The sequence below is a fragment of the Sesamum indicum genome, linkage group LG3, assembly GCF_026168435.1.
Source record: "Sesamum indicum cultivar Baizhima isolate 11 linkage group LG3, ASM2616843v1, whole genome shotgun sequence".
NCBI lineage: Eukaryota > Viridiplantae > Streptophyta > Magnoliopsida > Lamiales > Pedaliaceae > Sesamum > Sesamum indicum.
In genome coordinates, this window is record NC_142659.1 from 18,897,530 (window position 1) to 18,911,595 (window position 14,066).

Consider the following 14,066-nt stretch of genomic DNA (forward strand, 5'->3'; position numbering starts at 1 on the left):
ATTCATTTGTACGTTTCCTTCAACTATTCTCCCTAACCAAATACTACACTTTTTCTTATATATCTATTTTATTTTTATTTTTCCTATATACCATTTTTCATCCCGACCAGACAAACTTTTTAAATAGATCTATAATTAAAAATATACTTGATAGAGTAACCTAAATAAAGTTCAACTTTTAAATAGGAAATATTTCATCTTCAAATAACTTCAAACTGTTCAGTTCTCACATAACTCTTCTTTCTACTTACAAAATAGTGTGTTATTTCAAGATTCTCCAGGACAAGAAGAATAGGCAGTCACATGCAATGCACGCGCTTCTCGCTAAAACATTAGTGTGAACAAAATGTTGAAAGCAGTCGCCTCAATAAATCAAGATGTGTTTCGAAAATGAACCAGAACTTCAAATTAGCAACATTCAGATCATCAACTACAACAGTTCAATTCTTCTGATGCTCAAAATAACAGACTTCAAAGACCATAAGAACTGAAATATAACTACATGGTGTGATTGCGAATTAACACCACAGAAGCAACAGAAGCTATAAGACAGAATCGATCCGATGCAGCTAAAAAGATTCTCATCTGACTATGAATGATTTCCTTGCTAGTTTATGGTAAAATTTCTCCTTCAATATATATATATATATAACTTGCAATAGGTAAAAGAAGAAAAGGGTTCGTCAAAAATGTCAAAATTTTCTACTCTAAATCTACACTAAGGCAATCATGCTTCCAAAAATCTGAAACAGGAATAAGTTATAAAATTGATGCACCTCAACTTGAAAGCATCATAATACCTAACTTGTGACACAATCCTGAAGATATCGGTGGGTTTGATTCACATACTGTTCCCACAGAGGCCTATACCTGCCTATGCTCAGCTTCAGCCAGGGCTTCATGTTTCCGTTGAAATGAATTACAGCTGCAGTCTCTATCAGGCGATTATCAATATTCAGATCATAACCCAACCCTAAAACATGCCATCTCCTATCAAGCGGCTCTGTCAATCCATAGAAAGCCAGAAGTCCAGGAGGAAGACTGCCAAGCTTCCAGAGTGACTTATCAACATTTTGTTCCTGCCAATAATGATATTTTGCAGTCACATTTTCCTTTCTCCAAGCAATCAAATCGAAAACATTCATACCGAATGCCCATCCGCATGCTTGGGGATCAAATTTGGTGCTTATGAGTGGGTTCGAAAAATTTAGATACTTATAGTACCGGTGGAAAGCTTCCAGGCAAGTTTCAACAGCTCCATTCACATTCCCATGCAAATCCAGCGAAAAGAGAGGTGTCAAATCCTTCTGGACAACAACATCGTCGTCAAGAAAAACTACCTTTTCCAATTGGGGATAAATCTCTGGGATATAGAACCGGAGATGATTCAACAGAGAGAGGTACTTCGGATTATGGAACTTTGGTTCAATGCTGGTAACCTGTGAAATTTCAAAGAAATAATGATGTGAATCTGCATCAAGTAGTTGTTTTACAACAGGCGAATAAGATGTGTTCAACCAAGTGAAGTCTTCAATGTTTTGTACTTCTATTGCAGCACCTTTAAAATCGTTACTGAGGAACCAAGCCTGCATTGCCCCATATTTTACCCCATTTGTCACAATATGAAATACAAGCTGCTTTGGATGTTCAGCATTTGAAACAGTAGAATTAACAACTACTGAAACGGCCAGAAGGTTATCAGAAAATATACAGAAGTGGTAAAGGTTATTGTCCACAAGTCGGGGAGAGTTCCTCCTTTCATCTGCAAGCTCCTGCATTGACTTGTTCTGAAGCCAATCAGCTGTGAGTTTAATGTCAATGCACTGAAGGTTCTTGGGTATTGATTCAGCAGCTAATTGTCCAAATACTGTACTCTGAATAGTTGCTGCATTTGCACGCTCCTCCAGAGCCTGAATATGGGACTTCATTGTTGTAATTGTGGTTGCAATATCATAATGGGCATCCTGCGCCTTAAAGATGAGGGATGATAAACTTTTAATTATTGGTTCAGCTTCCTCTAACGATATGGGCTCCTCTCTCATGGCTGCCTTGGAGAGCAAAAGTTGGCAACTTCGTATATTTGAACTCAGCTCCCAAGCAAGATGGAGATTGTTATGTTCTTTTGCGATAATAACATAAGCTTTGGCAAGGGTCATTTGCTCTGCTAACTGTCTGGCATATGATTTAGCACTTAATATTTCTTCAGTAAAGTTTTGATTCTCATGAACAACCCTGTCATTTCTGTGATTTATCTCCTGGCAAAGACAAAAATAAGATAAAAAATAGAGAACAAAATTGAGAAGACAAGAATTTATAGACAGTCTAGTAAATGGCTGAACTCAATCTGTCAAGCTATTGACTCTATACAACCATTACATAGCTGCAATAAATCACGTCAAACAAGAACACACCTGAAGGCCATTAAAACTCACATCTAGAATTCTTTGATCTGAAATCGTCTAATAGAATTCCAATATTGTTGCACTCTCTATCCAGGTCAGCACCTAATATTGAACCCTCTGAGGCTTACTAGGATATTCAGAAAAATGTAAAGTTTCAATGTCCAGTTAGGCTGTAACTGAGACCAAATAGGCAAAATCTTCAGGATATAAAGAATTCAAATGTCATACTTAATGCATACAGGTCTTGAAGTAATGCAAAGGAAGAGAGAAAAACAAGTCTTACCCTGGGTGCTTTTCAGCATCTTTATTTGTTATGGATTTCACATAGTTTGGATAGTGCTGTTAAAGAAACTTAGTACACTTGGATTCCTTAAGGCCTGAGGGTTAAGTAAAACTAATTCGCAATGTTAAAGTATCAATGTACCTGCCATTAGTTTAAGAAAGAGAATAGAAGGAAAAAGGCATCAGGGGGTCCATACAGAATCCTAATGCACTTACGACTTGGACGCATTAAATGGCAAAGAAACATTGAAACCTTGAAAGCTTCTCTAAAACCTCATAAGTCATCTTACAAGTATTTTTAGACTCCATGACATCTCTTATTGCAATTTGGTTCTAGATTCTTCCCCAAGCAACTCACCAGTTCTTCCTTTTTCTTTTCCATTACAGAGTGATAGGAGTGAAATTCATTAAATTACAACTAAATAGAGAAGCAACCAATTAAGGGTGAGGCTGTTTCATTGAACAAGTAAAGGACTACATAAATGGGAAGACAACTGAACATTATAATTATACTATTAATCACAATTTTGTGGAAGACTAAGGAAGCCCACCTAGAATTACCAAAGCACATAGTTGACCTAAATAAGAGTTACAGCTATAGAGTTGGTAAAAGTAAAGAACACAAGTATATTAAAATCTCCCATGAAGAAATAAAAGATATTAAGCTCTAGCCCGAAGTGGGAAAAGTCAATGAAGTAAAAGAAATATGCTCAATCACAACCTGTTAGTGGCTGGTGTGGACTATAGAATATCACTAAAGAGTGCAGCCCTATTCCTGGATGTATTGTGCATGCCTAGGCAGACCAACGCTTCAGCTTTACTTAAATAGGAACGCTGGTATAATCCTTTTTTCCATTTCCTTCCTAAAGCTCAGGAGGAGGTTGATATTAACCCTTGTAGATTCCTTTGAATTTCTATCAAATCCAACATCACAAGTGGGAGCTAGTCTTGCAAAAGATAACCGTCCTTTCTACCCAACCATGGATCTACTCTCGTTTTTGCATAACTGCCTTTTCATTTACAAAGGTCCTATTTTCTAGTTCCTTAAAGCAGCACCTCCCTCATGGTCTGTCTCTTATTTTATCCCGAATTCCTGTTACAGCTGGATTACAAAATTTTAGCAGTGCTCCTGAACCTGCAATGTCAGCAAAATCACCCTGTGGATTCACCCGCTAACTCACTTATATTCATCATACTAAATATACTTGTGGGACAAATGGCTCTAGCATCAAACTCAACCCATGTTAATGTTAAAACTAGTGGGAGGATTACCAATATGGTATTCTTGTGAGAATTCCAGTAGGAATCCATCCCGTCTCATGCCAACTCTGAAAGCAACGATTGATGGAACCTATTTCAATATCAGTATCTACCAGAACCAGATTTCATTTTCTGGATAAAGTTGCCCATTTTGCATTCATCTGCACAGTTCAATCAACTCTACAAAGTTGGTTGGCACAAATCTCAATTGTTCACCACAGCTGGTGATCTACATTCATGATCTCATACTTTGCAGCAGCAAAGGTCAACTTGGATGCTTCAGTTTGTCTAGTCCCCTTGAATCTGCCGCCCTGGAAGCACAATTAGCATATCCTATATATTGTGAAATAACCTTCCAATTACTTCATTCAGTTAGATATCTATTTCTATTGTTTAAGATGTGAATACCAGAATGTGGCTTGTAACCAAATTGACGTAGGATATCATGGGAAAATATCTGCCAGGCTAAGGAACCTATCTCTAGATTATGCAAGGAATAAGCCAGGGAGACGTCCAAATTTGTATTGGCTTCAAGTTTCCAACCAACTTCATATTGTTTAACAGACCTCAACAGAAAATTCCTTTACAGTCGATCGACTCGATCCTTATAGAATATTGACCAATGGCCCTCCACCAGAAACACCATTTCTTGAAGCCGATCCAGCAGAATGACTGAGAATGAGAATGCAGCCAGCAAATTGTGCCCCAAGAAGCAGGTTTTGATTATGGGGCAAAAATGGTATCAAAGAGCCTAGACACTAAATACCAAAGGACACCAAAGATAAAAATGTAGCAAATTTAATTTGTTGCTATGGTGTAGAAACTCAACAAAAAGGAGACAGAAGTCATATTACAACAGAAAGACCGAAGGAAAATTCTTATTTTAATGGAAGTTATTTTGATAAATGTTCTCCTAGTATCTTTTCCTATACTTCTCCATGAACTAAATCACCTGCAGCCCAGGGACTGACCGATCAGAGCATAGGCCTTACTGTTACTTCATAACATTAAATGGATTCGTTTGATATAATTATAGCTCCAAACACATGAAAATACCAACAAAAATGTAGATACAAAATGTAGAGTATCTGACAGACCCTCTAACCAAATGAATATACTCCCTCTATATTTCCAAAAGAAATGAATAGGAATATGCAAACTGAAAGGCCATTTTTTTAATTCATGATGAGCGCATGAGATGAAGACAAAATTTTCTAAAAGATGTTTTTGTCAAGAACTTCGCATACTTATAGCAGTGAAAAGAAAGAATGGCAAAAGTTCCAAGTACATTTGAATTAACTAATTAACAAAAGAAGCTAGCAGAGAGTTGTAAACTTTTTCAAGATTTAGTATGTTTGATAATTGCTTCGACATATATAAGCTTCGCGAAATGATTCCATCGACCATTTCTATGCTGAGAAGAAAACATTCCCTCGAAATTGACTTATTACAGAAACATACATGCAGAAAATAACCATTTTCCTTCCAAAGCAATACAAATAATCAGGTTGGGATAATTTCTGTAGATTACTTGGAGGAAACAGGCCACACATATTGTAAAACGAGTTCATAGAACCCAGATCATAAGTGTTAATTCTTCTATTTCGAGTTCAGGAAAAAGTGAACACATTTATATCTTATTGAATAGAAAGAATACTCATTCAACTGAAAGCGGCAATTATATACCACTCAAGAAACAGAAATGGAAACAACGACAAAGACATCATTGAAAAAGATTAGTGTTTCCTGCTGCAGCCTTACCCGAACAGGTTGTTCCACATGATCCTCATCCTGATGTTTATGCTGAACAGCGAACAAAACACAACCTGCGACCAAAGACAACAAAAGAAGCACCCAGATCCAGCACGACAACCTCCTTCGAACCGGGCGCCGATAGTCGGTCGCCCGCCGCCGCATCTTTGGCCCGAAACTTCCACAGTTCAGTGCCAAATCAAGAATCCACGAAAGCCCATCAACCAGATTGGATCAAGCAGCCGCTGGAAGGCAGGAGACGAATCCTCCACCCCCAAAATCAAGAATCTCTGAGACCCACTTAATCAATTCTATCTCCAAATCAAGAACTTCAAGCAAAAACCCCGCATGAGACTTGATCAAGATAGCCGACAGTACAAAAGCATTTGGTGCCTCCAAAATGCTGACCACTGCAATTTGAAAATGTAGATAACAAGGCCTGTGAATCAAGTATTGATGTGATTGGAAGTAGAAGAAGTGCGGGAATCTGTGTGCATCCAGAGGTGAAAGTGAAGCAGCATAAATTGGTTTGGAATGTGAGAAGACGGAAATGTGAAGTTCTGTGAGCTGGTCGTCTTTTGTTCGTTTGAAGGGAATAATAATAATAATAATTTGGGTGAGATATAGTACTAAAGAGTGCAGGGCCTGCACATGAAGAGCATTACTACAAACCCTACTAATTTATGACAATGTGTAATTTACAAACATGTCAAGACTATCACTTTTATGATCATAGTTTTGTAATTTCTATTTTGGAATTAATGTTTCTCAAAATGCATTTTTATTTGATAAAACGTGTTGAAAGAATGTTAGCAAGTCTTGAAATTTTTATCCATATTAACACATTTTATTAGGTTGTTGCCTTATTATAAAGTTAATTGGATAATTACAGTTGTTTTAAATTGGATAGAATCACATGAAAATATATATATGTTAAAGCTCTTTTTCCATCTATATATTGACTGCTTTATTCATGTCGATTTACATTCGATATTAGTTGTTGAGAAAATACCAATAAGGGTTCGATTATTTCTACTTGTCGACATGGGATAAAGTATTCTAAAGGGGAAAGAAGCGTCTTACAATTTGTTACGGTATTTGATGTAGGGTCTAATATCTAGTTATTGCAACTACCAAATTGTTCTTAAATATATAGGAAATAACTTAATTAGGCTAAAAGATTAGCCTCCTTTTATTTGATTGAGTCAACCTAAATCGATCTCCAACAAGTTCATCTAAGCATTGGTTTTCAAACAACTGCGGAACTCGTTCATACACTTCATCTTGACCATGTGATTGGTTCAAGTGGAACTGCAATATAAATAGCCTAACTGACATAAGTTAGGTATGAGATCTTTTACTACTTGCCCAAAGTAATTTATTTTCTACATCAACCTAATCGATTTAATCTTGTAAGGGTTTTGTTGGGGGTGAATTCCAACGATCCATAACGGCATATTTTTTGTGTAACTCCTAGTATTCGAACTCAACTTGAAAATGATATGGAAGAGTTGATATTGAAGACAAGTTAGCATACTTCTGATCAGTATTGATGCGTGTTGAGGTTCAGTAGCACAATAATGGTCAAAGATCTTCACAAAAATCCTAAAATTATTTGAGGACTAACTTGCAAAACAGATATTAGCACTCCGATACTTAAGCTAGTAACTAAATTACTGAAAAACAGTTGAAGAACACTTGAAATAATATAAGATAATGGCATAAAAATTAATATGAGATGATGAAATGTTGCAATATAAGCTAAAGTAACCTGGTGGAGTGCAAAAAATGAGCACGAAATGTAATCCATGCTATTTGTCGAGAGAAAAAGAGTGTAGAGTATAGATAGCTTAAGTTACCATTTTAACTGCACTATGACCTCCATTTATAAAAGGTTTGAGAGTAGAACTTGAAAGTTACTTTTAGCAAGCTACATACCATTGAAAGCACACAGATCTTAGCTAACTAATTGTAGAATCAAAACATCATTTTAACTCATTTAGACGAAGTTATGACTGTTTGATTGTTCTTTGTCCATCAAATCAAAATTTTGAGAAGTGGTTACTAGCTGATTGTTTTGGTTATTCCCATTGATACAGAAAGAATTAGCTAAAATTGTTTCAGAATGTCGTGATCAGAGATGTGGTGAGGTTTTAGTTTTTTTTTTTTAATTTTATTTTTATACGAAGTCCATACTTTACTGATTCATCTCGCTGAATCAGACCTATTATGAGGTCTTATCATCTTAATTTAGGTGCAAAAATATAGAATTGATACATTTATTTTGTGCGCCGGAGTTGGTTTTTGTTGGGTTGAAGGTGGAGGCCCACTTCTTTAATTTGGATTTAAAAAAATAATTAAGAGGTGCATCAAGTTATGATGTCCAAGTGGTAGGGTTGGCACAATGTGTTTAGCTTGGGGGAGGTCTGATAGGCATCAAGGTGAATGTTTTGATAGGAGGATTGTTGGTTGTGGGATGAGACAAGGTATAAGCATATCAAAAGATCATGATATATAAAATTAGAGAAAAATACAACTAATCTTTATGTGATATTGTAAATTAAAAAATTATTTTTTAATTAAAAATATAATAATTTATCTTCTCATATTTTTTAAATACAATAATACAGAGAAACAAATACTTTTTTTTAAAAAAGTTTAGGGAGGTAAATTGCTATTTTTTTCTTATAAAGGGGAATTTATTCATTTGCAATATAACAGGAGGCTAAATTGCTATTTACAGTCCGATATTTTTTTTAGAAATTTTAGAAAATTGAGTATACATAAAAAGATTCTAAGAGTTTTGTGATTATCAATAAAAACATCGAGAAACTCAACTTCGAGTAAAAAAGTATGAGTTTGAATGTCTTTAATGGTTATTATAAGATTTTAAAAATTCCCCATTTCTTTATATTTTTAAAGTTCTTTGAAATAAACTATCAAACTAATCTCAAGATTTATAATTATATTACAAGAATATCTACCTTATTCAAACAATATACTTTTAAGTTGAAGATTTTACTTTAATAAATGTAGAAAATCTGGAGTTTTTTGAATGTTATTAATTTAATTGCGCAAATAAAATATTCTATTTGATATATGTAATTTGTGCTCTGTGTAGATGATTTTGCCTTGAAAATTTTCATTGTAAAGTCATCTAAAGTAGAACAAATTTAAGTATGAAGTATAAAATCATACATTAATTATTAGGAACGCCCCCCTAGTGATGATGAAATTGTGTCAAATTCCTCTATACAAATTTTATAGCTAGAAATCCTCAGTGTAACATTAATTACAACACAAACCCTATATGCGTTAGAAACTAATGTGTGTTTGCTACGCGCCTTAATTGCAAGTGGGATTCAATTTTAACAATTTTTAAATAGATTGTCCAAAGAAGCCCAAGTGGTCCAGGCGAAAAAAAAAGAATCGCAAAAGCCTAGAGGCAAGGCTCATAGTGTTCCCCTGGAGGCCTAGTTCGAGTAATGGCCCGGGGTGCACCCAGGAAGCCTAGTTCAAATAGAGTCCCCTGTGAGTTCGACAGGAGGCTCCAAGAAATAAATTAGCAAAATAAGTCTAATCGACCCAATTTCGAGGAGGCCCAACCAAGAAGGCCTTATAGGTCCACTAGGAAGCTTAGGGATTTGGAACTTCCCAATCAAAGTCAAAGCTAAAGCCCATATCATATGACATCCTTGTAGGATCTCTGGTGGCATACCCCACAAAATCAGAGAAGGACAAGCCGCCTCTACAGGGTCACGTGCTGCCCTCAGCTGGAAATAACCTTTAAACCTTAGACATTTGGACTTTGATTGGGGAAAGACGTCTTTTCAGCTACTGAAAATTTAGGAAGACATCCTTATCTCAAAAGATGCTCTCACTCGTAGCGGACTCCAACCACCCCCGAGAATCATAGATCCTCGAAATGCTGGGAGATAACCTTCCACCAAATCTATATGGGATCCAACCTTATCTAACCACTTTGAAATCATACTCCGCCAAATCCATGGGGATTTGATCTTTTCCAACCAACTTACGGTTGCTTATAATATGAGAGTTTCCCTAACGAGAGATGGCAATTAAAACTTGATACTACATATTTTATCTTTATGCTACAGCTCTAGCTAAATGAAATACTTTAATTTTGTGCTTGGACTTTTACTTCAATGTCAATCTCCCCCTTGTACATAAAAAACAAATAACACTATCATTCCACTCATTTACACCCTCCAGGAGGTGCATAAACTCTATTCTATGGGGGCACCATAGGTCCTTACCCAAAGTGGGCTTTCTCAAGGGGCATCTTACATTCCCTTAAACTCTTGTGATTTCTTTAATTGGTTTGGACCGCTAGCTTTTCCTGTAAGGAAATATTAGTAGCATAAGCATATGTAGAAAAAAAAGGACTTAGTTTGTGCCTGTAAGGACTTATATTTGTAATTATAATTTTTAATTAATTAAAGTATCTTCTGTTTAGATTAATATTATAATTTTTTTCAACAAGTTATAATATATTTATAAGATTGTTTTTAACTTGTAGATCCTTGACTTGTGGTTCGGCTCCTGCTCCCCTGCAACATGGCTAAGGTCGTGGCCGTGGTCGTAGGCGTAGGTTCCAAGGCTAGCTACTAATGTTTCCCATATGAGATCCATCGGCTGGTCCATCACCCACGGGGCTTAGCACATCATATGTTTGGCCATTGATTGGCACTTGTCAGTTGCTGCAACCCGTAGCCCTTCCTATGTACCACCACCACCATCACCAGTCGTGGATACGTACATTAGCCTCTCTAATATGAGGTATGGAAAATGCATTGCTATAAATTTTTTCATTACATTTTCTCAAGGAATACTAATTAATTATTTATTTAGGTCGAATCAAGATTTTTACAGTGCTATCTTGCCTCATCCATGGCATGGAATAAGGGATGTTCCGCCAATAGACCAATGCATCTATTTGACTAATTAAAGGTAAATAATTATTATTTTTTTCAATTACATCTTAAACAAAGTTTTATTGCTCATTTACAATTTTACTTAGTCTACACCGATGATGCCAAACGTCTTCAAGTGTTTGCTGAGAAGTACATGCATAGGAAGCTCGATGAAGCCAGGGAGACGCTGTGTAACCAATTTGGCTGGCCAATGATATCTGGGTGCAACTATAGGAGTAATGTTGCCTCCCCCAAGTTTTAGGAGGAGGCTGTGAAGACTATGTCCAACAGGGCAGTCAACGTGGCATCCACAACCACTGTGTACTAGTGGGGGGTCATCCTTCATTGGGATGCACAAAAAGAAGTTGGTAAGCACTTTTTTATATATATATATAAAATTAAATATTATTAAATATGGTTTAATTATTAAATTATAGTTTTATGGTGTTCGTATATTGCACAGGAGACACAACTAGGTAGGTCTCCAAAGCAAATGGGTTCGTACTCGAATGCTACAAGAAGAAAGCCGATAGGTAATTGGAGCGGACCGAGAGCAGAGCAGGTAGCGATAAGTACATCAAAGAAATAATAATTTAATCAATTGCTTGTTTATTTACTAATTAATTTTTCTTATTTCAGGAGATCTTCCTGAAGTTGCTGGAGGACCAATAGGCCCAGGTACCCTTCGATGGGCAAGAGCTTCCTACTTCTTCAGTAGCCTTTGTGACCCAGATTGAGCAGTAGTTGTACATCTCAGTAGAAGGCATCCAAAACAAGGGTTGTGTATTCATTCTAAGAGGCCCATATATCGGCTGCAAAACCATCACAGAGGACCAGATCACCGCCACTAGCACGGACTCTTGATCTAGAAACCGTCGAACTAGAGGATCGTGTCACAAGGATGGAGGAAATGATAATGGATATGATGACGCACTTACCCATTCCTCCAATGTCTTAGCGTTCCTAGCTCCAGTAAATAACCGGACCCTAGGAGATGACGATTAGGATGAGGCCGATTTAGATAGGCCTTTTTAAAATATTTTTGTTTTTGTACTCTTTTTTATTAAATGTACTATGTTATTAATTGTCCTTATAATATTTAATTGCAGTGCAATTTATTTAATATTTTAATTTATACTTTAAAAATATAAATTAAAAATAATATTTTAATAAAACTAAAATAAAAATAACTTTTAAAAAAATAAATTTTGTAGTGAATTTTGTAATAGATATTGTTGCAAAATTTAACAACGTAAAAAAAAAAAAAGCAAAAATTTACAAACATCAAAACAAAACCAACCACAAAATGCGACACAAAAGATGATACAAAATCCATCCAAAAATATGTCACCGCAAAAGCTATCTTAAATTTATCCTGCCTTTTGGTTGTTTGTGATGGAAACCCATCACAAAAAGTTCTAACAAGTTTGTGACAGAAACCCATCACAAAGTTCGATGCAAAATTACAAATAGAAATTGTTCCGATTTTTGGCACAAAAATAGTTGCAAATTCAATTATACTTATGTTTTATATCGAACAAGCTTTGTGATGGGTTACGATACTGTCAGAATTTCGCACCAAATTTGTGACGGATATATTTTGCCCTTTACTAGTTTTTTTCTGATTTTAGTGGCAAGGACGACATTAGACAATCAAAATCCGTTCCAAAATCGGTTATGTCATTCCAAATCCACTGAAATCTATTACGAAAATTGTTCCCAACAGTTGCTTTATTTTTGTATTGTACAGGACAGGCACTAATTATCTAGAAAATCATCAACTAATATATGATCATCAAAATCTAATACAGATAATAGGTTTCAAATTATTGCAATAACCATAATTATGACACTAACTATGATTAGTTGCAATCTCAAAATCTGACAAAGAGTCAAAGATGATTTATAAATAATACAATAATTCAGATTTCAAAAATATCTAATAAAAAGAAATAACCTCTAAGTTCTTAATTCAATAACAGAAATCAATTACATAAAATCAGAATTTAGTTACAGGATTGCGGCAATCAAACAAAAGATTGTAGTGAGTGAAGTTGATCATCAATGTACTTAATATTATTACATTAATTCAAACAAAAAGGCTACTTGTGTACAAGAATTGCTCAACAACCATCCAACTCTATAAAAAGGGGTTAACTCTTGAACAAATGAAAGCACACAACTTAGCTATACCAATTCTCTCAAAACAACTCATTTCTTGATGATTATGGAACCAAAGTTCCTTCATTTGCTCTCTTGCATTCTCCTTCTCTTTCTTCTCAACCCTTTGTCATTGTTCACTCATGCAAATTCCCCAAATCAACTTAATACACAAAGATCATCAGGTATGGATTTCCTCAAAACCCTAATCGGAACCCAAAAAGGAACTACATCTAAAGGCATCTCTCAGCTCAAGAAGTACCTTTCACACTTCGGATACATGAATCATAAAAACAATACTATACTGACACATCAAACAGATGATTTCTTTGACGATAATTTAGAGTTGGCTATAAAAAGCTACCAAACATTCTTCAAACTCAAGGTAAATGGGATTATGGATGCTAATACTGTCGCAAAAATGTCACACCCCCGATGTGGGGTGCCCGATTCTTTCAACCTTAATAGAAGCCACAAACTCTACCTCCGGATCCCAACCTTAGCCTCGCACTATACATTCTTTCCAGGTGAGCCCAAATGGCCTCCGACAAAGAGAAGTCTCACATATTCATTCCCATTGGGTGGACCCACTAATGTAAATAGCTCCATTCTACATGCAACCCAAATATGGGCTAGTGTGACACCCTTTAGATTTTCATACAGAACGAATTATGATCAGGCTGACATTAAGATTAGTTTTCAGTATCGGGATCATGGAGATGGGTATCCATTTGATGGGCCCGGAGGGATTTTAGCGCATGCTTTTGCACCGTCTGATGGTAGGCTTCACTTTGATGGAGATGAGAGATGGGTGGATGGTGTTACACTAGGTGCATTTGATATGCAAACTGTAGGCCTGCATGAGCTAGGACATGTTTTAGGACTTGGGCATACTAATGATACTGGGGCCATCATGTATCCTTATATAGGAGATGGTCTCAGAAAGGTTTTGGGACAAGATGATATTAACGGAATTAAGGCATTGTATCAATTTTAGGCAAAATAAAATAAAATCTTCTTATTTGTATGTCGACATATTTAAAGATTAAGTAATTTCACTATCTTGGCTAATTAACAATGTCCTTGTTTAGGTGCCTCATTTTAATTTAGATTTTATTACTAAACAATTTAGCTTAATTTACCTAAATTACAAATATTCAAGAGTTTGAAAGGTCATTAATGTCATCAATTAGTGGGGTAATCAATGAAAAATTCTAATATAATTGAGACCACTTCAAGGATTTAGTCAAGATTGGGAGAGTGTTTGGCTTAGGCT

The 14,066-nt window shown here is 35.7% G+C and overlaps 2 protein-coding genes across 2 annotated transcripts; one reads left to right on the top strand and one right to left on the bottom strand.

The window, feature by feature from the left end:
- Positions 1 to 586: 586 nt before the first annotated feature.
- On the bottom strand, positions 587 to 6,343 carry LOC105158043 (hexosyltransferase GAUT11). The gene is made up of 2 exons (XM_088879025.1): positions 5,706 to 6,343; positions 587 to 2,255 (listed from the first exon to the last, which is right to left on the bottom strand). The coding sequence occupies exons 1-2, from the start codon at positions 5,859 to 5,861 to the stop codon at positions 801 to 803; spliced, it is 1,611 nt and encodes a 536-aa protein (XP_088735151.1). The 5' UTR covers positions 5,862 to 6,343; the 3' UTR covers positions 587 to 800.
- Positions 6,344 to 12,812: 6,469 nt separating this feature from the next.
- On the top strand, positions 12,813 to 13,825 carry LOC105158044 (metalloendoproteinase 1-like). The gene has a single exon (XM_011074660.3). The coding sequence runs from the start codon at positions 12,852 to 12,854 to the stop codon at positions 13,785 to 13,787; it is 936 nt and encodes a 311-aa protein (XP_011072962.2). The 5' UTR covers positions 12,813 to 12,851; the 3' UTR covers positions 13,788 to 13,825.
- Positions 13,826 to 14,066: the final 241 nt, after the last annotated feature.